The sequence below is a fragment of the Nesoenas mayeri genome (genome assembly GCF_963082525.1).
Source record: "Nesoenas mayeri genome assembly, chromosome: 12".
In the NCBI taxonomy this organism is placed as follows: domain Eukaryota; kingdom Metazoa; phylum Chordata; class Aves; order Columbiformes; family Columbidae; genus Nesoenas; species Nesoenas mayeri.
The window spans coordinates 17,346,953-17,374,491 of record NC_137547.1 but is presented as its reverse complement, the minus strand read 5'-3'; the positions used below and the strand labels follow the sequence as shown (position 1 = coordinate 17,374,491).

Sequence of the window (27,539 nt, the reverse complement as noted above, 5' to 3'; positions counted from 1 at the left end):
AGTTGCTCAGTTTAAGTACCTGGCGACTGTCAGTGTTTGATTTAAATACATCCTGATTAAAGCACCCTTCGCTTTTGCGTTAGCAGGAAAGTGCAGAAAGACATCGAACGTTGCTTAATGAGTATTTACTGAATATAAAACTGTTTGAGCATGTGACAACCATCTCCATCTCTTCAGTGATTTACCTTAGTACAACTGAAAAGGGAAAACATTTAAATCATTTGGAATTGGAACACAGCTCAGTTGTGAAAGCTAATCTCATTACACATCTTGATTAAATTAAATGTGGAGTTTGCTATCAGTAGCACTTTAAGTTTCCCATCATTAGAAATTAATTGCAGTGGTAATTACTGTAAATGAGTTATTTGCACAGGCCACAAACACTCTTATAGGTATTCAAATGTTAATTCAACATTGGCCTAGAGGCACTTGATTATTACAATTCTGTTTTTCATAAGAAACAAACGATCCTAGTGGATGTCTAATTAAAGTTGGAGATTACTGTTAGACTTTCAATCAGACTTAATCTCTAATTTCAATATAAAACCAAAGCAGCACTAAAACACAGCAAAAGTCAGGTGTTATCTACATGGCATTTAGCAAGTCAATACAATTCACAAAGTTCTGGCTGGTAAAAAGACAGTGGGTACAAACAAATCACAAAATTCTCAGGATTGAATCCCATCTTTGCTTAATCTTCCAAGTTAATTTAAAATAGCTGTAGTCTATTTTTTTTTAGGATAAAGAGCAAGGACACAATGATTTTTAGCACAACAATTTTGTGCTAAAATGTGTAGCTTTGTATCTGGAATAATGTAAAGCAAAGCTCTAGTACCAAAACATATTTTAAATAAATATTTTAAATAAAAGTTTCCTGTTGCATTTAGAAATGACTTTTTCTTTTGTAAGGTGGGCAATGTTCAATTTTGGTATCTTACTGGAATCCACATGGGGAGAAAAAGCATCTCCTGTAGCTTAGAAGGTGAATATAGAAAATAGTGTTGTGAGAATCCAAGCTGAGAAATTTGGTTTTTTGTTTGTTCTGAGCATTTTACAAAGATGCAAACATGCAACATGTATCAAGCATGCTCCAACCTTTATTCTCATTAGAAATACTTAATGCTCCATCATTAAGTGCTTAACATTATAAAAAAGTACGTTTCTGTATCACTAAAAATGCTGGACAGTGATTTAAGTTTTACTCTTCAAACTTGTCTGCTATTTGCACACTCACTGATTCAGCAGTCACACAAGCTCGGAAACTTGTATCCACATACATTCCCCAAGAATTCAAAAAAGAGGCACTGAAAGAGCACAAGGATCTGTCAAAGAGGATCAGACTGCAGGATAAAACTCTCATTACGGGGGTAGCATGGGCGGCTTTCGTGGCATTTCTATCATTTCATAGTTAAATTCCAAACTGTTGAGCAGAACCTCCCAGGCTCGCTCTTCTGCAGTGGCCATCAGGCTGTACTTGGTGTGTCTCCCAGTCAGTTAAAACTGGAAACAATACTAGCCTATGTATTCGGGTTAGACTTCGTAATCAAAATGGTCCCTGCTCGCACTTACTTATGGATCTATGAAAATGTTGGCAATATCAAGAACGTTATCAAAAGTAAACTGTCTGAAAAAAAAATAAGAATCATAGTAATTAAAGAAGAAACCATCAATGCAAAACGTCTTACAAATGCAACATGTTTGTAAACAACCTCTGTGTTTTCTAACGTGGGTCCTAGCATTAAAATACTGCAGTTGAAGCCATGGTAGGAAATGTTATTTATGCTTAGCAAGTTTGTAAACATGGAATGTTTTGTTTTGAAACACTCTAGTGAAGTGTACGGTGTAAGAAGGCAGGTTTTTTTTAATTTCCTCACAGAAGCGAGGATACAACGAAGGTTTCAAATCAGGTTCATTCTCTCCCGAACCATCCATGATCTGTAATAAAATGGAACAGACCCATGAAATATCTTCAGCCAATTCATAGCTACAGGCACTAACAAGAAACTAAAACCAATGTCAGCTATACATTCAGAGGGGCAGACTGGCCAGGTTTGTTAACAGCGACTGTATGAAACAACTGGGAAGAAGAAAATACCATTAAAATAGGAAGATCTGTAGTATCATTGTCTCTATTATGGATAAAGCCCCCGAAACACTTGAAAACTTCCCTGACACACTGCAGTAACACTGATCCTGGGGGAACTGAATCTACAAAGTGTCTTACACCCTGAAAAGGAACACTGTTTGTGTGCTGCTAACCTGAAGCTCATCAGGAAGTGATTACTTACTTTGCCCAGGCCAAATTCTTCCTGCTTTATTACCAAATACCATTAAAAGCAAGCAGTGTTCAATGTGGTGACTAAAAATCACTCCATTAGATTTTGACTTCCCAAGCTCATGATGAAATGGAAATAACCCATGCTTCTTCAAATAATAAATGTATTTCAAAAGGAAGTTAAGCAAAATGTATTTTCTTTAGAAGTCTTTTATATAATACTTACGTGGCCATTAGCTATATCAAGTAAGTCCCGTAACCGACAGCCTCTACTGTGTCTTCTTTCGTAACAAATGCTGTCTTCCAGGATCACATAGTCTGTGCCAAAGGATCGCAGTATTCTGTACACATCCTCAGGAGATCTCTTGGCATAGATTTGATAAATCTGTAAAAGAAAAAAAATCTAAGCTCTAAAACACATTACCACTATTTCTTAGTTTGCTCTTTCATGATTGTCTTGAACCAGAGAAATACGTGAGAATGATAACGCGTGTGATTTGAATTAAGTATTTAAAAAAATATAGAGAGTTTATTCAAGAGCCATGTAGAGTTTCTATGTTATGGCTGCTATGATGCACAATAGCACTGCTGCTGATCACAAAAACACTGGATGGTGCTGCTATCTGCAAAAAAAGCCTTGGTAGATGCCTGTAAGACTTTCAGAATGTCTTAGTTATAGGAAAGGACAGTTTAAAACAACCTCCCCAGCTTTGTGTGGAATTTCTCAAGGTTGTTTCTATATATGTACCAGTCTAGGAACTGAAGGGAGTATCAGGCAAATCAGGAAACGCTCCAGGTGGGTTTAGCAGCCCAGCAGGATCTATTAACGCCAACAGCACCCAAAACAGTTCACTCAGAACCAGCTTGAGCCCCTGGGTACGGTTATTCAGACACCTGCCAGCTGTGACTTAACAGCTGCCCAGAGTACCAAGAGTTTAACAGAAGCTGTTAAATTCTGGAACTGTATCTGAAGATCAGTTAGTTCAATGAGTAAAGCACGCGATGCGATTTGCAATGTGCCATTAGAGGCTGTGTGTGTTTTCTGGAATGGAGCCACTGATACAGAGAAGAATCAGCTTAGACAATCGGAGCACTCTTACCTGTTTTGTCCTCTCTCTCAGATTCTTGTCCTCATAATGGGGATGATTAGTTAAGGTCCGTCCGGTGCACAGTTTGACTCCTGCTAACAGCTGCATGCTCCCAGCAAACACTGCTGTGTTTGGGGTGTTTGACCTAAACAAATGTTGACAAGTCTGAGGAAGTCTCTGTAGGGGCGTTTTTGCATTGCTTGTTACAGATCAGGAGGAAAAAATAAAAGACTGAAAAGAAATTTCTGCCTCTCCTCTATTCAGGGACCAAACTGTTCAAGCAACTGTGTTTTCTTCAATACGAAGTGGATAAATCACAATAATACCCTCTAACTGCAAATAAAAAGTTTCCTATGCACTATGAGGAAATTTAGGGAAAACATGATCCTGAAAATTTCAAACTACTTCCCTATTTCATATATTTCTTTGGTTCACCGAGCCTCTGAATATTTGTAAATTTCTATATCCTAATGATTTTAACATTTCAAGAAGTTTGTTATGACTTAGAGTTGTGTCTGCTATATAAGGTATTCTATATTTAATCTGAGTGCTAACATTTCTTTTTACTGTCCAGGCATTCACTTGAAATGAAAACATTGTCATGCGAAGTATTAGTCCTTCTATTCTACAACTGTGGGAGAGAAATGATGAAAAAGTCACTGTGGGAGGAGGATGCAGAAGATTCCCGATAGAAATGCTATCGATTATTGGTACCGTGATCTCATCTGAAATTCAAAGCCGACATCTAAAATTGTTATCTAAATAAGTCTTGGTATCTCAAGATTGCTTAAATACCCAGAATGAAAAAAATTTGGTGCTCACCTTGCCCCCAACATGTTTACAAACTAAAATATTTGTAAAGACACAATAGAAGGGCATAGCAAAAAGGTAAGGTAAAAATGCCAGGCAACAGAAACTACTATAATTAGGCTTATTAAAAATGGTCATATGTTTAAGTGTTTTCTAGCACGTAGTGGGCATAAAACCATGAACAGTTCTATGAAGACAAGACAACAGAAAGCAGCATACATTCAATCAAGTAAAATGAAATTATAAAGGAATGGGACTAGTTGCCTAACATCCACATGCACATATGGTACCTATAGTACTCAAATAGCTGTGACGCTTTGCCATGCACTTTAGGGAGCACTTTGAAACTGCAGCTATGAATTCAGTCTTAAAGCCCTGTGATCGGCTTGAAAATGTTAACAGACAGGTTCTAAATTTTGCTGTTGCCTTTCAAGAGATTACGCTCAGCAAATGAAATTAATAATTACAAACTCTTCCTAAAACTTCTTGCACTGGTACATTAATCTCATCTAGGAAGGACAGAGATGGTACTTTTAATAGGCCAGTTTAACGTTAGTGATAGACTAGTTTTGCAGCAGTTTATAAAACAGGTTTCATTTTAAAGTCTGAAAACATTTAATCTCTTGAAAATTTCTTTTTTTTACTTAAAATATTCAAAGCCACAAGTGTCATGAAGTAAATGTTCCGTTAAAGGAAATAAATTCATCCTAGAATTTAATACAATGCAAATGTAATGGCTCTGACAGGCTGACAGCAAGGACTCATCCTGAATCTGCATGAAACCAGAACTACTAAGCTGAAAAGAACATGGACTAGATTCAGAGAGACTTGGCAGAGCTTAGATAACGAAAATGATGCTTTTCAAAGGACCTTCAACATATCCCTGTTCCTTCTTGAGCCAGAAAAGTTCTAGTGTGAAAAGACTGTTTCCATGTTTGTTCAAGATTAGTTCAAATTTTATAATGCTCTGCAGTACTTAGCCCTGACTTGGCCTTACCATGGCAATCCTGCACCTATGGCTCCTAAAGATGCAAACTTGCAGAATCAAACTTCTTTAAAAAAATTAACCCCACAAGTACCAAAGGCAAAACCACAAGAAAACAAAAAGCAACATTCCCAAGAAACAGCCGGGAGCCTCTTTTCTTACAAAAGGAAGCCAGAGGAAACAGCCATAGTGCCCTTTGCCCATAACTTACTGGTAAAAACGCCTGTCACAGGTGTAGAGGATGGGAGGTTCCCCTTTCCAAAAGCATTCACCCTTGCCCAGAAGGGATGAAATACAACCAAGTGCATTCTTATCAAGCATGAAGAGTTCCACCAACACTTCCTCCTCTTCCTACACCTGAAAAGCAATCCAGTGACCTTCTCTTGCTACTCAAAGAAGTGGCTCATGCGCTTTTGTCCTGGCTGAGTTCAAAATTAGGTGACACCAGATGTGTACATGAGATTTGGATTTACATGTTTGAAGCCCTAGAAATTCAAAGGTCTTAAGACTCATCACTGTCCATAGTTTACTGGGGTCAGCTCCGGTGGTTCCCAGACCAACACGCGCTCCAGGGCACCTTTTCCTGTGCCCCCCGGCAATGCCGCAACACAAGCCAGGACCGGCTTTCCCAGCTGCCGGCTGACCCTGGGCACTGGGAGGTGACGCTGAGCTCCACGCTGTGCTCAGCGACTTCTTAAAGAACGTCAGCGTGTGGCTGGTACTGAGGGTTTCTCTGCTGAAACAGCCACTGGAGGGAGTCGTGACAATTACCAGCTATTTTTCAGGTACAGGATGATTTCTACATTTCATGTAAGCGTCTTTCTCTCATCCTCCTACCCGAGGCAGCCACTAACCGCTGTGGTCTGTATCCGAGGCAGCTAATGTGCTCTGAACCACTGACTGACACTTCTCTATTATAGAAAAACGAAGCAATTTTTACAAATGTCTGAACAAATGATGTATAAAATGAAAGGATAATTTGTTTTTATAGCTTTCTGCCAAGCTCCATACCACACTGCCCAACCTGCAAACAATTTATTCTGTATGAAATGTCACTAAATAATGACAAGGACTTACAGGTCAAACTGATTTACATTATATAATTTAAATGTCATTCCAAGCAGACCTGATGGCATTTTGAACAAATAATCTCATTTATTTTTGAAGCTCTAAGCTTTCAACAAGTTAATTACAGCTGAATTAATGGGTAAACTAAGCACTATAATACATCATATGAAGCTTTTCTTTACCTACACTTAAGAATGTAGAGAATTATGTAAATATTAAAGAATAACTCATTAAAACTAAAAAGGTCTTACAGGAACTACAGGTCTACACCTAACCTGCACAGACTCTACAAGTGGTAGTAATTCTTTATTAAGCTGCTAACGAACTATCGTGAAATAGTTTTAAGGAACTCCTACAGAAATAGCCAATGTTGCAATTACAGGTTACATCATTAGAAATAAAATGGCTTCTTCTATTAAAAGTCCTCCAGAATTGAACTCTGTAGTTGGCTTTCAAAGTCAGAAAGTCTGACAAATCTCAGATCATTGCTTTATTCGTGCCTGGTTATGATAAGAATCTACAAAGCAAAGGGGGTTTGAGAAAAGGAGATTCTGAAAAGGTTTTCTCAAATATGCCATGATAGATTATCTTTTTTTTTTTCTTTAAAATAAAGTATTTTTATTTGCAGAATGCCATGCCAAAATATGATAAGTTTAGCTGCAAATGATAGCCAGTAAAGCATATTCAGTCAAACTGTCATGTTTCTTTTTTGCCCCTCTGGTTTAGAAAGACTCAAAATTGCAAAAACAGAAAATAACAGCCATAAGAAAAGAATTACAAGATGTATTTTTGTTAGACCCAGCCTCAGTTTTATGCTTGCATATTTCATTCACATAAAGGAGTGCACCTACACAGTTGGTCTTAACCTCGTTCTCAGACACTATCATTTCATGCCTGAATTTTCCTGACCTATCAGGCAATGACAAAGGATAAGCCCAAGAATTTAAGAACAATAATAATAATAATAAAATGTAATATTGCCTTTAAAGTCTGGAATATGTATTGATTTCAGTGTGATTACCCTTGAAAATCAGGTACCTAAGTAAGAGTGAAGAGTTAAAATTTATAGCTGGCTTGAAATTCAAACATAATATAAATTACTAAAGCAAAGAACCACCACTGAGCCATGGGTGTTCCATTTTTGTAACCTTAAGAGCTTTTAGGAAATTTGTGGGGTTCCCAATAATAGAAAAATTTGCCTGCTTATCCTCCACACCTGGTTCAACCACAGTTGACACACAACTATGCTCTGCCAAATCTCAGCCTTGGTTCACTTTTCCACTGTTTTGGTTGTTGTCTGAGATTTCTAAGAAGCTTCTACATGATTTTTGGTAGCTGCTTATGAAATACTCCACAATTCTAGGCAGGTTTCCTCTTTAAAGGCAGAAGACATTGCTTCTTCAACACTTACCAGAGGTAAACTGAGTAGGGAAGTTCACGCTATTGATTTGCTCAGTCTACTGATATTCTTCCCCATCTCACAAATGAGCTTGTTGTTCCTGTTGTCTTGGGGAGAAAGACCAAAACTAAGAATTTTAATATATCTCCCATTTGGGCACACAGCTGTGAACTATCCCTGTGTCTATGGCACGACCTTCTTGACTTTTTTTTTATTAAAAAAAGCTAAGAAAATGAGGTGGTGGGTAGTAAAATGCAAGAGACTGGGATACACAAGATCATTACGCAAAGAATTGTGCTCTGCAATAGATGCAGCACAATTCTGATAGTAACTTCGCTGTAAAGATACAAACTAGTATATCTTCCTGAAAATGCTCTGGTAATTTCAGTGAGGGGAAGAGTAAAAAATACATCTGCAGACACTTCCCAGTGGATAGACTAATAGCTGGCTGTTATTCAGATTGTGTATTTGGAGAGGGTATTTGGACCTAGGCAGATGGAAGGGTTTTCTTGTTGTGGAGAGATGGTAACATAGATGAGTTATTCCTAATTCACTGCTATACATGACAAATTAGATTTTCTCATAGTGAGTTTTAATAATGAATGATGAGTTCCTGACACTAACCTTGACAGATCATTAACTACAGCGGAACTATCAAGTGTTACTATAGTAAAATATCTTTCTTATATATCAAAACTTAAGAAAATCTGTCCCACTTCAAGAAACTTACCATAAATTTTGTTGACTTGTATTTAAAGCATAGATAATTAACTCTTCTTTATATGAATATTTCTAAACACAATAAATTCTAAGTAGAAAATTTTCCCCGTAATTGTCTGTCACGATTTAAAACGAAAAGAGGATAAGCACCACTTTAGCATTCTCAGCACTAAGAACATGTGAAAAATTATCCTCATTGGATCCAGTCAAATCTAGTTCATGTCTGGGAATAACTCCACATGCATATTTTATGTATAAATCTATACATAACTCCATATATTGTACACAGGAGACCTGAACTATCAGACATTTACCATCTTTTAATAAAACAGTAGCGCTAAATGGAACTGGCTGGTAAACATTAGTCACAAAAATGTGTCAATATGGCTGCTAAGATTCTAAATGATGGAGAAAAACATGGCCTGCTTTCAAAATAAGTCAGTGAAGGCTTGTAATATATTTTATTTTTAAATTACTCCTTCTAGGTTATGGATTAAAGAAATAAAACATTATGCAGTGTAAATATGTTGCTATGGGTAGAATAGGTTGGGCAACTGGTTTCGCTGAAGTTTATTGCGTTTGAAAACACAATACAGGGCTCCAAGGAAATACTTCAAACAGTTCAATGCTAAATGTAGTAAACTCAGATTTTCTTTCAGAATGTTTTCCTCCAGAACATCAAACTAATTAAAGGAAAAAAAGGTCTCTGTCAGAGTTCAAAATAAATACAAGTCCCAGGAATATCTCTGTTCAGAACTTAAGAGTTTTCAAGTGGTTCCTATATGTTAGTAAAGAACATATACCTTAAATTCACCATCCTCCACAGAACACTCTACCTGGCCTTTTTACTCAGGACATTCTACATGCAGTGTTCCAAACTATTTCCACCTAAAAAAATAGCTTCCTATGCTCTGTGTGAAAACACAAGTGATAAGGTGGTGTTGAAATTATTAATTTGTACTCCTGAAAGAGACTTTGCACCTGTGCTTAGCTGTGACTAGTTCAAGTTCAACTACAAATATTTTGTTTGCAGTTTAGAACACATATTGGTATTAATTCTAATAAATATAACCAGTTTTGAAGTTCAAGAAACAAACCGTAGCGTACAAATTTTCCAGCTCTAAAACTCTACATCCAAGCTGTTTAAAATCATAGGGTTAAAAAGAGGAGGACACCAGGTTTGGGGGAAAAAATGAAACTAAAATTATTTAACTGCAGAGATCTATTAATGTAAAGAGGTAGCTATAATATGATGGAAGAAGCTTGATACCTCCAAATTGATCTCTTTCAGCTGGGAAAACTAAGTGTGCTTATGGCAGCAAATGGAGTCAACTGATTCCCTGACGCATGGGCAATACAGCAGCATGATACTGGAACCAGAGCTGTCTGGGGGACTTTGCATATAACTGTTCTCCACAGCCATTAATATGCTAACCTCTTGATAGCCCCTTTATCCTCAACTATCTCCTTGGGTCACCAAAGATCACTGATAAGCTGTGACAAAATAAGGACAACACTATAACTAAGAACATTAGATCTACACAAATAGCATTTAACTTAAATAGAGAAAAAAATCCTCTTACTTAATCCAGTTCATCAGCTCCACAGTGTCTGGGTCATAGAATTCTCTCAGCTCTGACAGTTCATCCATTATTCCTGGCCAGAACTATAATGAAAAAAAAATTAAAACAAATTGGAGACAGAATGATTAAAACAAGTTCTGGATGTTGAAACACATTATTTCATCTTAGCTGGAAAATGATGTTGTCCAGCTCATGGATAAGTTGCAAGACATAAGCATTTCTTCCCTTCTCAGGAAGGACACGCGGCTGCCATTGCTGTATGAAAACACAGAGTTTGAGATCTGCAGCTCGTGCCCGATAACCAGAAGAACACAATTACCCGCTGTGTCTGAGAAGAACAGCTTTTCTCTGGAACACATCTCACGGGAGGTTTGCAGAACTCTATTAGTTAAGATCAGTTTTTATCTTAAAATCAATGGGAAACTGAAAGTTGACACCAAATATGATTGTTGCGCGCTGTATCCACTTTACAAGTGAACCTGCTCAGTTTCCTGGACTGTATGCTGAATGTTAATGTTTTACTTTATTTTTTGACATATAAAGCTTTAAGAAAAGGAATGAGATAAAGAGGCATCAAGTAACAGTTCAATATGTAACAGCCAAGGCATCACATAATGCCTATGAATACAGGAGAAGGAAAGGCCCCACAAATTAACATTTAAGTTTGGAAAGGCAAATTGCAACTATATAAAAAAAGGTAGGAAACCCGTATCAAAAGTTAAAATCATTAGACGTGCTGTGGATGCCATTAATGGCATTTCAGAAGTTTGAACTAACAGAGAACCACTGAAGAAAAGAAGAAAAAGTGTGACTGAATGGCAACATCCAATAGACTATTGGGGGAAAACATTCCAAAATTTATTGAGGACAAGAAACACACAAATCAAATTTGGAGGAGAGAAATAAGGATTGAAAGTGATTCTAAAAAACTCAACCCTCTCTCTCTCTCTCAAAAAAAAATAAAGCTTACAGAGATTTATTTAAGGGTTTCTTGTTGTTTAAGCTAGTGAATATTCAAGGGCAAAAGGGAGCAATTTAGAGAGATAACGACAATATAATGACTGATTGCTTTGCATCAGTCTGTACTACAGAGGATGTTATGGTGAAACCTATTGCAAATCTGCTTTCTTTAGATAATAAGAATTGCTGGCTTGCCAAGTGAAATGCCATAGGAAAAAGTGTAAGAAAACCTGCCTCACAATCTAAAAAGGCATAAATCATCCAATTTAGGTAATAGTCATCCAAAGTTAAGAATGAATTTGAATGTGATGCTGCCGAGCTACTTAGCAAAAATATGCATTCTTTCACTAAAACTAGAATCATGTAGGGATTTTGTTCTGGACTGGAAAAATCTTGAGGACTTGTAGTTTCCAAAAGTCTTAAAGAATACTGGTATAGCAAAAGATAACATGAAATGTTATTGCTGACTCGCATCAAAACCAAAAAGGCAGGAAAACAGAAAGGTGGCATTCTCTGAACTGGTAATGAGGAATACTTTTCCTAAGGTATGCAATTACTCATTGAAAAATAAAACTAAGTCCTAAAATTTACAACAATAAATGAAATAATCAGCTCTTGATGACAGGACTATAGGAAGAAATTGAATTATCAGGAGATTTAGGTACTAAAGTTGTGTCTGATCCTTTATCCTAGCTTCTTGGTGGATGTAAGACAATGTTTTAACTTTCAGGAGCAAGATTAAACACTTTCTGAGTGAAAACATCCCAACTCTCTATATTGTAGAAAGATTTCAGCTTTTACTTTCACATTATTTTTATCCCTTTGGCTGAAGATCATGGATTTCATCCAGTATAACAATGCTTAAGCTTCTTATTGAATATCTGGTGTGCTGTGGGTTTTCAGTGTACTTTGATTTATTAATAGTTACTATCCTCAAATATACAGGATATACACAAATTTTAACTCGATGCCTGTGATAAGAACCCAGAGATTTATAAGAGCTTGCAGCTTTTCCTGACAAAAAACCCCACCATATTTTTCATTCTAGCTAAAAAGCGCAGAGTTAGACAATTGTTCCAACCACAACCTTGGAGGTGTGGAACAGTCCACTGATAATTATGGGAGTTCAGTATTTCCCAAATACAAGGATATTCATTTTGAATTCAAAAAGTATAAGTATTAATTCTTTGGCCTCTGAGTCTAAGAGAAAAGCAAGTACTACTATATTATTTATAGTTACTGTTGGCCTAAGAACAAAAGTTAGGAATCTCCCTAGAGAAACAGGATTAGATTTAGATATCACAAATAAACATGACAACTAAATGCATGCAACTAAAAAGTGCCAAAATATTGAGGAAAAAAAGCCTCTTACCTTATATGAAATGTATAGTAATGTAATTATTGGTACAGAATACTTCATCACATGTGTCTAAAAGAAATTGCAAAGAAAGTGGTTATTCTGATGAAACACTTATTTGGATAAACTTAATTTTCAATCTAATGATATCCAGCATATTTATCATGTGGTGCAATTTACAGAGCTTGAATTTTACAAGTACGTTCTGATCTTGTTTTAAAGTACCCCCTTATTACAGACCCACCACAAGTGATGGATTTATTTCCATATACTTAAATCTATCTTCTACAAAGTGGAAAACACTGTATCATTTGGTATAAGATACTGTAAAGGTCTTCTCAGACCTCTGACGATTTCTTAATAAGGTGAAAGAATTTTTTAGTAAAATTGTAGTTATTTTTCATCGCCACATCTATATTGCCATCTAGTGTATTCAAATGGAATTGTTTAATAAATAAACCACTAGAAAATACATTTCACTTACTAAATCTATACAAATGTACTTCAAAGATATCCAGTTTAAGAGAACTACAGACACTATTCATTTCAGATGCCTTTTAAATCTGAGTCTTGATTTGGTTTAGATATGGGGCAAAAAACAGTTTCATGAAGAGTAGTGCTAACCCTCTGTGGTGTGTAGAGATGGATACACTTCAGGATGAGTTTCCACACTTCTGTACTGCACAGGCCAAAAGATGCAAATACACACATGTGGGATGTCCAGAGGTATTTCATTCTGGAAGAATACAGACAAGTTTGTGCTGATTGTCTGGAGCTCTGCTAAGTGGTGCCAATAAGAATGTTAGAGAAATTCTGAACATAGTTTTCTTGGACTTTCAGGACTCCGAAATAACTGGGTAAAATATTAACTTCACACTTTGCTATGAGCTCTTGAGAACATCCTTGTTCCCAGACTTTCAGACATTCTTTTTGGCAATGCCTCCATCTACAAGCAGAAACGCAGCCAGGAGAGAAAGAAGGTTCATGATCTTATCAGTTTGTGGTCAGTATATTTGACACTCTTATCAAAATAAAGTCGACTGCCTAAAAAAGCCTTTAGTAGAATTTTTAAAAATATACCTCATTGTGCTGAATGCCAGACATCCAAAAAGGACTGTGTGAATAAAGTTGTAAGCAGCATCAGGCTTCAGTGTTATTGTGCATTCTTCCATTTTTTCCATGAACTGGACTTGATTTGAATCACTAATTAAACAGAAGAAATAAAAAGTGTTATAGTCAGTTCTGTAACACATTTCACATAGTTGTCTGTATTTTAAAAAGCATTTAATCCTTCTGATGCTAAGAGCAATACCACTGCTATCAGTCCACAATCTTGTGTTACACCTATGAAATAATTAAGCCCCATAGCACCAACTTGATGCAGCATCAGGAATTTATTTTCATGTCTGGTTTTCTGGAAATGCAATGGGTTTAAACAGGCTGTTTTAGAATGAGATAAAATTATTTACAGAATGGCATGCTTTGTATATTGCTTGAAAGAGCTACTCCCACAGGGTTCACAGGGCTTTGGATGAGCATGAAGAATTTAACTGTGTTTAGTGGGGCAGTGCTGGTGTAACTGGGTGCTACTAAGGCTGCAGATTAAAAATAAGATTATAGAAAAGATGTGCTGGAAAGGCTGGTTCTTGCTTGATGTGGTTACTCTTGTGAATGAATATGGAGAACTGATTAAAAAAAATAACAGGGAAAAAACTCACACATGTAAGCGGAAATTTTTTGAGTGGAGGATAGCTGAGATAACTAGTCAGTGTTAAAAATTAGGGTAATGTTCGGGATTATGTTTTGAATTACAGAAAATAACAGCTGCAGAGTCTTTGTTTTTAAAAAGGACTGATGCAGTGAGTTTAAGAGGCTGGTTGAATAGTACCAAAATGCCTTATAGATGACTATGACTTCGCAATTATTGTAACGTAGCTTTGGAACATCTTAGATCCTCTCTCTCCCTGTTTCATGCTGTTTTCCACCAAATCCACAATGACTGGCATTAGTTATGTGACACTCCTTGAATTTTTGCTTGATCTAGTTTTATATCATCCCTTCTAACTTTCGCCCAAGTTACAAATGTACAACTGAGAAGTTTATAATGAACCATTTATCTTTTTTTCTTTTTAATAGCAGTTCAGTACTAATTTTCTCCTAGTGTTCCATAAACGACTCCAAATCCTCCAGCTCAGCTGTGGGCACAGCTGCAGTCTGGCACTCCTGCTCCTTCCCACTCATGATGGGGAGGTCAGCACAGACCATCCCAGCTCATTTCTGGGCAGTCTGAGGATATCACTAGGGAAATGTTTAATTGGGAGTGCTTTGCACAGGGAAAATGGGACGAACTAAATAAGCTAACATTGTTTTCTATACAGACACCCTTCCCCTGCTTCCCATCCCCCTAAAAAAAACCCCGGTCAATCGTAAAACCTCAACAGCAAAGAGCTTGAAGAAATCTAGCAAATAATGTTTCTTTGTTTCATCTCATTAAATTCTTTACATTTTTAGCTTTAATGGAAAGTTAATTATTTTGACCTCTCTACTACATGTCCTACTGTTTCCTTAATACCTGTGGAAAGTAATACTGTGTGCTGCTGTACTCAACTGTCAGTTCCTTGGCCTGTTGATGAAGAGAAAATGGATAAAAATGTGAATTATTTCTAAACATATTTTACCTGAGGTTCCGAAAGGCAACAATTACAGCTGCTACTGCCACCAGGAATAGAACAAATATGTAGACGTAAAAAAGCAATGTGTCTGAGAGTCTTGAAAAAGTATTTAATGGTAGTAATCCAAAAGCTTCTTCGCAAAGATACAGGTTAGCATCAAAATCTCTAAAGAAACAAAAATAATCCTTGTCATCATGTATTTCAGAACTCGATGTCAAAAAGGAGCAGTTTCCTTTTTTTCCCAAGCAATTATAAAGCCACAGTTGTGCAGAGTATTTTGAAAGAACATGACATAAACATGAGGTAAAAATCCATGATTCATTACCAAAATTTGAAATGAGCAACAACCTTCAGGCTTCATTTAATGAAGCCATACAAAAAAGTAAAATTGCAGCTAAATCATACCTTGTTGCCCCAAATCCAAATTTTGCTTTCAGGAATTTGAATATATGTTCATCTGACTCAAGATGAAGAATTTTCTATAAAGGGGGGGGAAAAGAAAGGAAATTTAAGTATAAAAAAATTAAGCTTCACACAGTAAACAGTTTTTTCATCATTTAAATGAAACTGTGAAGCAACACAGACTTATTGGACAGGGTGCTTTGCAATCAAATAAGCACTGAGTTTGTAATTATGGTCCTGTGGTCCAATGGGCAAGTTACTTACTTTTTAGACTATTAGGGTTAGTTTCTTGTTTACAGATAAAGACTATCCAGGACAAGTTGAAATGAAAAATACAGCTAAAAGCAATGACTTATCATATCTTACTGTGATACTTTTAATTTCCATGTGTACTAAAGTTTAATCTGTTGATATAGATCAGTTGAAGAGACCAAAACTCAAAAGCAGAAAAGGTGTTACTGTTACTAATGTCTGCAGATACCTCTGTGCACAAGAAGAAATAAAAGTGTGGTATGGTCTACAACATTTTTATAAGTATTCATTTCTACCTGCATTCATTGAAAAGTAAATTCAAAGAAAAACTTTGCCAATGCTCAGCAGTATAGGAATGCAGTAGTCTCTGAAATGCAGCCAAATATTCCAATTTTTATCTAATGACATTATTTGAGATGATTAACAAATACTTTTTGTACGTTTCTATCTTAAAAATTATATGCTTACCTTGATGAATTTATTTATTAGGAAAGTCAACCACATGACTAACAGTACATGGAGGATAAGTTTTCCAAGCCTATTAAGCAAGGTGCCCTTTTTTAGGTTTTTCTAGAAAGAAGAAAATATCGGTATTTCAGTACTTTTTTGTATGTATTTGGAACAATATATTAATATTTCAGTACACGTGTATGTATTTAGAACAAAAGCAACACAGACCATTTCAGATCGCTTATCTGCTAAGCCTTATTAGGATCAAATTTGTATTAGGTTCATGGAAGCAAAAATGCATACATAACCAAGTATCCAGAAAGAAAATGTATTTCTTCCACAGAACTGAAGGGACAATGTCATAAGAACTCCCCAGCACGCTTATCTGTCGGAGTTCTGTAACCATGACATCTCTACAATTGCTGGCGCCCTGTGCACATGTGGCTGTGTTCCCAGGATTCCCTTAATTTCAATAGCTTTGTGTGCCTTTTGAAATATCTGTTCTTTAGACCTCCCACCTAAATGTGGCAAAGGTGTCTTCTGGCTCTGTCAGTCGATAGGATTTTGAGCAGCTTTCCAGTTCAAAGCTCCGGATCTGAGCGTGGTGCTTTGGCTGCTCACAGGCAGCTTGGAAGAGGTGCAGACATTGTCTGACTATAAAAAACACAGTCCTGATTTTTAAAGGTCAAGAGTGAGAGATATCAGGAATGACCCTGTAAGTTCATATATTCTAATTAGAGGCTGTCACCAATGCCAGCAGCAGAAAAAAGAGAATTGTAAAAGCAGGAAAAAAACTCCTAATCTTTGAAAGAAACAAAAGATTTCAGTAAACTGACTGTGCTATGTGCCTAGCTCTCACAGAATATTTTGTTGGAGGCAGACCCATAACTACAAGACAAATGCTACTGAAACAGGTGTAAAGTCCATTTATGCAATTCTTTGCAGGATCTAAAACTGCAGCTTGCACCATCATAAATGTTAATAGCAATCACAGAATTATGGTGTCTGATGTGATTGGCTATGCTGTAGAGAGTATAATTGAATTCATTATTTGATCATGCAACGTTTTTTTGCTTTACGCTATGGTAATTCCTTTAATTACTATTAGTAATTTAAAATTATAATGCATAGAAATTACTCATTTATCTCTATATATCACACTCTTCATTTAGTATTACAGAAATATTTCAGTACCTACCTGGATTGTTCTTGCTATCAAGACAGAAGCATTAAAACTTAGAAGTAATGATCCAAGTATCATAGAATTAAAGAATTGTAGGACGCAGACCAGAAGTAATCCAGAAATCTGAATGATATACAGCCACATAACCTGTAACAATAACCTTACAGTCATAGCTGCTTGTCTTTGAATGTGTTTTATAGTTTATCTAAACATCAATTATTCTTACTAAAAATGTATCATCTTACACTAAATCATCATACTTACAGTCATTACTATATCCTCCCTATATTTATCTCCTGAACTAGTTAGATTAATATTTTATGCCTGTTTTATACCCAGGAGAACCTGATGCTATAATAAAGCAGATATGTTAACTGCAGAGTGAGGAAAATATTAATTACTTAATATTTGGAAGGTGTTTTTTTATTTTCATTGGTCAAAGTATTGTTTCTGTAGCTTCACTAATGTCTTTCTGACTGAAGAGTTATGGCTCAGTGTACTTCAGTAATCAAACATCTGCTGATTTCTCTAACTTTTTAATAGCAGTTTAGTACAGCCCTTTTTGAGCTATGCTAAACTACTACAAATGTTAAACTGAATGCAAACAGTAAAAACCAGATGATTTTCAGATAAAGTGGTGCCAAAGAACTCGAGTTCCATCTCATATTACAGAGTGGTGTAAATCAGTATCAAATGGCCCAACAAACTCCAACAGTTTCAAGAAGAACTTCTATGAAAACTAATATGGAACAAGAGTAGTACAGTATGTCCACTTCAGTATAATTCAGGATGAAGCTGATAATTTGCCAACTTTTACGGTAGCTGATTAGTGACATCAATTGCTAACTTCATCTTACACTTGCACATACAATAAAGAGTTTAGAAACTGTTAAATAAACCACATTTATTTTGATATGCAGCCACCATACTAATTAATAAATTAATACAATCACTAATATTCAAGTCTGCCTCAAATTTAAAATGAAATTAATATGAATTGTGCTTCATCCTACTGTAACCTTCCTTAATGTTAGGACCTTTTTCAACTAGTGTACACTTTTACAAGGGCTAAAATCATCTCAGTAGAATTTCACAGTGAGATTAAATTCAAAGACAATAATTTCATCCTCTGTAGTATATTTCTATTAAAAAAAAAAATAACTGTAAGTGATCTCTTATTTTCTTAGTAACACCTGTTTTACTTTTTGGCTTATTCAGTTCAGAAACGTATCAGTGACAATGTTGTTATTTCGGGGTGAATTTCAATGTATAAAAGAAAACTGCTTCTCTTGAGCAATTTAGTCCATCTTCTCTTCATGGTACGGTGCCTACACCTCACTTTCAAACAAGGATGCATGATACTTGAGGCAAAATTCATGCATTGTTATGACTTCAACTTAGGCAAAAATTTCTTGTGCAAACTTTTTTCTGTCCACTTCCAGAGGACGTGCTTAAGCTGTGCTATCACATCAACTGCTATGACGGTATTAAAAGCAATCCCTTAATAGTGTCAAAACATAGCTGTGCCTAAACAAAACTAGACAAAAATTAAACAATAGAAGTGAATTACACAAAGTGAAATAAAATCAGGAGAAAAAAAAAACCAATCAGAAATGGTGTTGCTCTGTTTATTAATTTTTACGCTTGCAGTATATACACTGTGATTACTTAAAAGCACAAAGCAGCACAGTGTATAACCTGTATTACTTTGGGCATGTGTACCACTGGTTAGTAAAACACCTCCAAAATTGAAGAAAGTTTGTTTATTTCCAAATGTGACCTCACCTTTGCTGTAGGAAGCATGTCAAGGCAGTCCAGTATGAATAACGCCAACGCCTGTATCAGCATCATAAACTGATTAAATTGCCAAGTCAGGCTAAAGAGAAACGTTGATATGAATACAGCCAAAAGTGTCATTCTCTAGAAGAAGAGAAAGAAGTTTTATTTAACTTTACAGTTTCCTTAATGAAAAATAAATAAATTATAAATACCCCATCTTGTTCCTCCCCTCTCCGCCCTGCTCCCTCCAACCAAAACCCACCTTAATTTGGTTTTATTTTAAATCAGTTTTTAAGACATTAATATAAGTTTTCTATCTGCAATAACTGTTTGGAGGATAACAGAAGTTTTTCAGAGTTACAGGTTCCTGTATTTATGTCTGTATTTTACAATTGTAATAGCACTTGCAACAAAAGGGTAAGATCTCAGATAGTTTCAGCTCATAGATTAACAAGCAATATGTGTTTCACTATGCTATAAACAGCAGTTACTTGAACAAATTGAGGAGTAATGACTTAAGAACTGTTTGTCAAAGACTGTATCACCATTTTGTTTTTATTCTTGCAGATAGGGACAACATCCTGTATTTGCAAAACAAAGAAAATCAAAAGAAAATCTTTAATCCTTGTGCTTTACAAGCTTTTCTGCTGCCCACTTTATACTAGTCACTTATGTTTTCTTAAATACACAGTACTGTTGTCATATACTCTTTAGAGCTTACCTTTATTTTTTTTCCATTAGTGAGCACATGTATTCCTTTGTATTTCAACTACCTCTGAATTAACAGAAGGCTCATCTAAATCATGTTTTCAACGTTATAAGTGATTTGTGTGTGTATATATATCCATTGCTATAAATGCTTAATAAGTATTTTGTCCTAAGTTTTATAGGCACTTGTCTAACACTAATTTTACTGTGTCATATTTGTTAGAAATACTCACTTCTTGAACAGGCTGCAAATGAGTTCTGAGTAGGTATGTGATGGCTGCTATCTGAACAGCAAAAAATGGTAGTGCCCAGTTCTCTCTTAAAGGAATGGTGAATTCTACTCTTGTAGTATCTACTCTGTATAAAACAAACAGAGTTTCATAAATTTAAAACATAAAAAACACCAACATGGTGACAGAGACGTTGCAACGAAAGGCATCTTTTTGGTATTTTAACTACTTATTGATAAAATTTGAGGCTTTACACTCTAGATCCTTCAACATGCTTGGTTCTGAAAAAAACATGATTATGAAGGTTCTGCAAGTCAGTCATTTTTTCTGTACCTTAAATGCTTGCACAGCTTGGATAATTTGAAAATGAACAAACACCCAAACAAAAGCACCAAAAAAAGCACCAAAATCCAGCATGTGGGGTTTTCAGGCCACAGGTAATTTTACTTCATTTTTTGGTTTGTAAAAAGCACGTATAAGAATAAATAGATATCAATTTCTTCACTGTGATCCCACTGCATTGGATTTGAATACCACTAAAATGGTTAGAAACTTCTGGTCATTTTTTTTAATGCTTTACCATCAAAGGTATGTGATGGAAGCTAGCAAAAGCTCCCCAAAGGGCACTTATTTACAAAACTTGAATTCGAAGTTAAAACCAAAATAATTTCCTTTTCTCTTGCATCAAGAAAATGTTTGCTAAAAAGTAAAGTAAACAACACATCTGAGACATGCTTAACTAGATGAAAAAACATCTGAAATGGAGCTATTCAGTAGCCTCAGATGTACTTCACCTGAACAGTCTTTATCCAAGTCAATTTAGGTACTTATTTTATTTGCATAAAGGATAACAGGCTTCCATTGCTTGTGAGTTAATAGAAAGATGGACAAAACAAATCTGTTCCAAATATTGTGTAAATGGAAAACATGACCTCATGAAATAGACATGTAAACTACTCCACATTGCATGTATTTTTTAATTACTTTCATCTTAGGAGAAAGAAACGTTTTACCACTATATACCTACAATTATTCTGTAATGGAAATGCTTGCAGATAAACTTCTTTACAGCTGCTGATTAACATATAAAAGCATTTTGATAGAATGAAACTGTCTTTTTCTAGATGAAGTTATAGATAACAGCCTGTGTCACCACTCCTAGCTTCATGCCACCAGCTTACTGCTGGCCTAATGGCAGTTCTGTAATTTTGCTCTCCAAATTCAGATTTTTTTTAAAGTGAGAAATCACCAGAACAGCTCAATTACCATCTTTTTGGAGGTTGGGTGTGGGGCAGCGAGGAGAGACCTGACGGGCATATATGCAGGTGTCTTTAACACCTCAGAGATCCTAGGCTGGAGAACACAGCATGTATCTTCTGGAGATCCAAATACATCTGAAAGATGTAGTTCCCTTTTAGAGACTAATTTAAGCCAAAATTTTCTAGTTAAACTTCTTGAAACTTTAAAAATTTGGTCTGAAATGTCAGCTCATTTCAGATTGGTTTAATTATTTTGTATTACTTAAACATTTTTTCCATTTTCTGGCTCATCTGGAGAGAGGCCTTATAGTTGGAGTTTAGTTCAATTAATCACGCATTTGAAGATTTAATGCCTTACCTTTGACATGAGGTACAATTTTATAACAATGGAATGTTTAATCTTACTTACCTGTTGGTAATATACCAGCAAGCAGCCAACAACCCTGAAAGCCATGTTCCACTAAGAAGCCAGCTTGTTACATACAGAGCAATGACATAAACTGCCTGAAGTCCAAACAAAGTGTAGATATAAAAATAAACGGGCTCTAGGTACTGCTGTAAAACACAAGAACACTGATGTTGACATAAAACACTCACGGGGGGGATTATACTTAATATGAATTAGGGTTTGCTTTTACAAATTACAGAGGTATTAGGAGTATTTCTAATTAGAAAATAACTAAAAAGGGGAGCTATGATTCACTGCGCAATCTTCATAATGCACTTACAATCTAAAGTCATAAATAAACGCCTACCTGAATTGGAAGAATCCTATACAGAATGCTGAGAAACACCTCCTGGTAAACATTCATTCTTTCAAGTATGTTAATTGTCCTCACAGATTCAGTTTTATTGTCATATACTAAACCATGTAAACCTTAACGATAAAGAGAAATTGAAATAGGAGATTGTCATTTCCCCCCTCCACCTTCATTTGAACAGTGAATAACTTTTTCAAAGGTTATTTTAGGATCTCTCATCAAAAACTGCAAACTTTGATTCAGATCACATTACCTCTGAATGAACATGACCTTCTGAGGTCTTCAGTTTCCCTGCTTTGAATGTGATGTAGAGTGCTAATTCAAGTACTGTACTTTAGTAATGTATAAACCATTTATTTTTGCCCTTGCATTCCTAGCATAGAATCTGTGGTACATACTGGATCTGAAGAACCACTCCTGTCACTACTTTGAACACAGGTGATGTTAATATTGACAAAAGTGTAGTATAAGTAAAATTGCTAAGGAGCAATTTAAGCACCTAGAAAATACGAGACTGTCACAGGAAAACCCCATCATTGTCTCTGATTTACTTGGAAGCTGCTCATTGTGTCACTTGCTGTTCAGGCATACAGAAAAAAAAATGCCCCTTCCCACAAATAGCTCATAATTCAAATTAAACAAGAGAAGAATAAAAATGAAAGTAATACTGAATAAATCAGCAAGGCTGAAACCTCAACAGGTATAAAAGTTGTGCCTCGAAGTGATTGCCTTCATCAGAATGTGAAAGTGTGGCACAGAAACCAAGGTATCATTGTGAAATTTATTATGTTCATAACTTGGTGGTTCGCTGGTGTATGAACAGAATAAATCTGTGTCCAGTACAATTGTTACACTGTCTTTCACAGTTATAGTATTCCTTGTTCTCAACTAAATTTGAAAAAATACTAAAAATAGTCAGCTGCCAACATGAAGTAAAACTTACTTTACAGTTTACAATACCTTGCTGGATGGAAGCAGCCTGAATCATCTGCTTGTAGTAGGAATAATAAAGTCCACATTCTGTTCTGAATGAAATTTCTCTTTCAACTTCCTGCAAGTGAAAGTTCAATAGTAAATTTGCTTTCCATTTCTTTTCACCACCGTGTGAAGCTGCTTTCAATTCAAATTCTTGCTGTATCAGGGAAATTAACCTATATGGTGGCTTGGATCTTTGGGTTTGTGCATTCTATGCAACTTAGTTCAAATAAAGGTAAAATATACGGAGAAATTTCGGGTAAGAGAGAAATGGCTGATGTGTCAATGCCTCTGTCAACCGATTCAATTTCCTTCATGATTGAGATATGCTGTTTGGAAACATTTTAGATTTTTTTACTATTTTTTGTAATACTCCATGCTTCAATAGGTGCAGTGGCCAACAGCTGGACTTTAAAACTGCACATGCTTGCTCTATGCATTTAACATTTCTTCCAGATTTAGATATTCCATAGTATTCTGTGGCTTTGTCACCTTAAGGCTTGATGAATTCAGTGTGCCGTGCTTGGGGCTGCACCATAATGCCATTCTGAGATTTCAGCTGGCAGGGTACTCTGCTGCCTGTCAGCTGTTCATCACTCTCATACTTCACTTACAGGTTAAAGGAAAAGCGATCTTCTACTTATTTATAGGTGTAGGTAAAGTTATTATTTTTAATTTTAAAATGTCCAAATGATTTAAACTACGTACACCTCAGACCATGCCTCTTTCTTGGCTGTTCCTGCTCCGGCAGGGGGATTGGACTAGATAATCTGACATTTTGTGATTCCCTCCCATACTGCCCAGTACAGAATCTTATCTGAAAACATGTGTTTTATTGAAGTCAACTGCTGACAAACTAAACCAATACTAATTCTGGTCTGAGAAAAATCAACAGATAAAAATGCATCTGATTCAGTGTAAGTTCACAATTAAACTCTCCAGCTGCTCTATGACACAAAAATCATTATAACAACAGGAGAAGAATCTGACATTGGCACTAAATACTAAAAGCCACAAACAAAATTAGAATGCTGGATTTTGAATGAGTGTTTGTTTCAAGTTCATCATTACTGAAAAGTTTTCTAATACCAAAAAGTGGCTGTTTCTAAGTGCTCATTAAAAAAAAAAAAAAAGGAAAGTTAACATTTGGAATTTATTAAGGGGGAGAGAGTAGTCATAGAGGGGGATCTAATTAGCAAAAATGCATTCAAACATGATTAATTTGTAATCCTGGCACCAGCTGTATTCAACCAAATGCTATACTTTATGAGACAAACACTAGTGAGTTTTACATCTGTTTCATGCTAAGATAACATCTGTTTTATTCACTCACAATACTTTTCCAGTTCTACAGCAATTTATACTTTTCCTAGTATTGCCTGTCAATAAAAACATACAGACTTATGGGTAAGCATTATACGAGCACATGTTTGTCTTTCTGTGTATTCAATTGTGAGTGTTTAACAAAGAAGTTACCACTGTTCCAAGGGAGAAAAAGAACGTGATCCTCCAGGACAAATAGAGAGTTGCACAGGATCTCAATTGATGCGATTCTATCCCAATAATATTAAGCATTCAAAAAAATAAATAAAAGACTTTTCCTCTCAAGTGCAGTGCAACATTCTAGAGCTTAGGTTTCCTCAAACTCCTTAACCAAGTCATTCAGGATCCTGAGCAAGCAGCCGAAGTCTGAGTTGAGTTTTTCCATAAATGAAGAGCATAAGCAAAGCACCAATTACTTTTCTTTTTTGACAAAGCTAAAACACAATGCAGACAATTGCAGAAAATTTGATTAGACTTCACTCATCCCCAAACCTTCTTTGTATTTACAAATAAACTGCAGGGGATACTACCTGTTTGGTCTCACACTGTAACAAAGAATTTGAGAAAAATCTTTAAAAGTACCTTTGAATTTTGCTTGGAACATGTTTACAAAATAACCTGCAATAAAGTTAGAGCTATAGCCTTCTATTTGGGAAGATATCCTTAGAAACAATGCAAGTTGAGAGCATGCACAGGCAAAACACGAACAGTATATGCTCACTGAACACATATAGCTGCAAGAAGCAGGAGTATGTATGAAGTCAGATCAGTTATGGCTCTGTGTTACAACTGACTATTTTATCTCTAATAATACCTGAAATCTCATTAAAGCTTTTCCTGTTAACAGTTTAAAATTAGCACTGTAGCCACGTGCCTTATCTGGTGGAGTTAACATCTTACTGAAGAAGGTATAATGTAAGATCAGAGAATATCTGCACTTCTTTCTCCTTTAGCCTGCTGAAAGATGAACTGAATGCTTTTTAGAATCTTTCCATCCAATTGGCTCAAATTGCTCATGTTCCAATGTTACTAGTTATCATATCAACTCCTTAGGATGAAATGAGAGCTACAGAGACAACAGAGTCCAGACTAAAAATATCTAGAGGGATTTATTTAAAATTTAATATCTAATGGCATTCTAGTATACTTAAAATGAAAACAGTAATTACCAAATAAAATGAGCATTTCATGCATTGATGGGCAAGTTAATTGCAACTACAGACCTGCTGCTCTTAGTGAAGTTTGTGCCTCTCTGTATCAGTACAACAGAATAAAAATGCTGTATCCATTATGTTCATACATTGCCACAAGTCCATGCCTGTTTATACTTCAAAATATACACATACCTGTGGAATTAACCAATACTTGTTTTTGGAAGGAAAAGGCAAACCTAAATTGTACCTTCAATATATATATACAATCTATATATTCAAAGAAAGATGACAGTGGGTACAAAGCAGTAGTATGTGTATAATACAACAGTAATTGTTTCAGTAACTGCCAATAATTTTTAATACGCTCTACGAAAGCACTGATAAAACCATAGAAATGACTGTTACCTTAATATTGGAAAACCACAGGTCATTTTCATGGAGTGTGGCAACATAAACAGAAGTAAGAAGTCCCAGAGAGATGGCAACAATTCCACCAACAGTTACCGAGAGTATGTTCCACAGCTTTCTACCTGTATGATCTTAGAAGAAAAATATTTCACTCTGTCATTGTGAAACACATAATTCAACTCAAAGGAATTTTGGAAACAAAGCTATACATTGTCTGCGCTAGTACAGTTTACATTCTGTAGGTAACAAACACTGGGTTTTGAGAGGTCTTTGTGGAGATCTGTTTTGTATTTTTTTTCATACAGCAAACTCAGAGTGCTTTATTTTCATGCAAAGTGAAAAAAGGTGTGCCTTAACTGGTAAACGAACACCAGGACCCAACACAAATCTACATAAATACCCATATCTAATTTGTAAATCTAAATTGGAATATCCTCTGGGGCATCTTTTGTAATTAAGGCAATAGAGGATGCATGTTAAATCACAAGGTAAGAAATTAAAATTTACTTCAAATGTCCTAACAGCTGCCCAGTTTGGGTGGGTTTGCTTGGTTTTTATAAAAAAAAACTACACTCAAGGTTCAGAGTCTCACTAAATACCCACAAAGAGACTGAAGAACAGCCAAAGCAGCCTTGATAACGGTGTCATGCTTTGAATTGCAGATGACATCCTGTTGAAATCAGAATAAGATTATAGGTGGAACCATGAGAAAAAAAGGGTTGCGTTTCTAGGTAGCTCAATCGGTTTATTGTACACTTACGTTACTGGTACTTTTAGGTTGGTCGTGTGTTTAATGTTGATATAAGGCTTAATATGGATATTAGTGATCTAGAATTATATCTCTGAAATGGTTATTTCATACTGTTTGTGACATCTACGCAATGGGTACCAAATACGCAATTCAGTAGGCCGGAGGGCTGGCTGAGAACTATGATCAGTTTCCCTTTTAGTATTTAGCCTAAGGGTACTTGTGTGGAAGCAACAATGTATGTAAAAGTAACAATGTAACTTTCCTTTCATCCACCCCCAACTGCATCTATAAAAACATTTGGAATTGAAGTCAAACCATCCCTTAAAAAAAATTTGATTACAAAAAACAAACCAAACAAACTTTGACAACTCTAAAGTTATAATTCCAAACATAAATATTATCACTATTTAATTACATAAACAGATCCTCAAATTACGATACTTAATGTCTCTGAAATTTACCTAGCTAGTCTGTCCTATAGTCAAAAAGGAAGGGTTGCAGTTACATTCAGATTTCATGTGCAATCTGCTTATATTGAAGTACAATTCAGAGGTCTTCAAATTCTTTTATGTGACCAATGATTTGAACTGGGATTAATTTAAGAACCTATGATGGCTATATGGAATTTGATAGTGCGTCACTGATACTAAATTAAAACCAAATTGTTCTCACCAATTTAAACGAGGATTTAAACATGGAGATGAGATGAACACACAGTAATCTGCATGCGCTTTGTCTCATCCAATTAATTTTGGTGATAGATATTCAAGTATAAAATGTATTTGGTACATACTTAGTTCTAACCTGTGCTTAGGCTAGATACCAAAAGCTAAACACTACTAAAAAGCTGTAATGCCACAATCCTTTTTGTTACCCACCAGGCAGAATTTTCCCACCTTCTTCATTTTTCACATTCTTCTCCTCCGAAGGCTGATCTTCAGCTGCTTCTGTGCCTTTTCCAACCCTTCTCTGTCTTACAGTTGTCAT

At 35.7% G+C, this 27,539-nt stretch overlaps 1 protein-coding gene across 2 annotated transcripts; it reads right to left on the bottom strand.

The window, feature by feature from the left end:
• Nucleotides 1-1,773: 1,773 nt before the first annotated feature.
• Nucleotides 1,774-27,539, bottom strand: DPY19L3 (dpy-19 like C-mannosyltransferase 3; the record flags this gene model as incomplete). 2 transcript variants are annotated; one of them, XM_080351865.1, is made up of 18 exons in its annotated part: nucleotides 1,774-1,935; nucleotides 2,502-2,660; nucleotides 3,376-3,508; nucleotides 9,929-10,011; nucleotides 12,261-12,317; nucleotides 12,870-12,981; nucleotides 13,326-13,448; nucleotides 14,924-15,082; nucleotides 15,323-15,396; nucleotides 16,040-16,141; nucleotides 17,220-17,351; nucleotides 18,990-19,124; nucleotides 19,925-20,048; nucleotides 21,590-21,735; nucleotides 21,936-22,057; nucleotides 22,902-22,992; nucleotides 25,799-25,919; nucleotides 27,427-27,539. In XM_080351865.1, 18 exons carry the CDS (start codon nucleotides 27,537-27,539, stop codon nucleotides 1,774-1,776), a joined length of 2,148 nt encoding a protein of 715 aa, XP_080207991.1. The 2 variants fall into 2 exon arrangements, with proteins under 2 accessions (XP_080207991.1, XP_080207990.1); XM_080351864.1 differs by having other exon boundaries at nucleotides 25,799-25,932; nucleotides 27,431-27,539.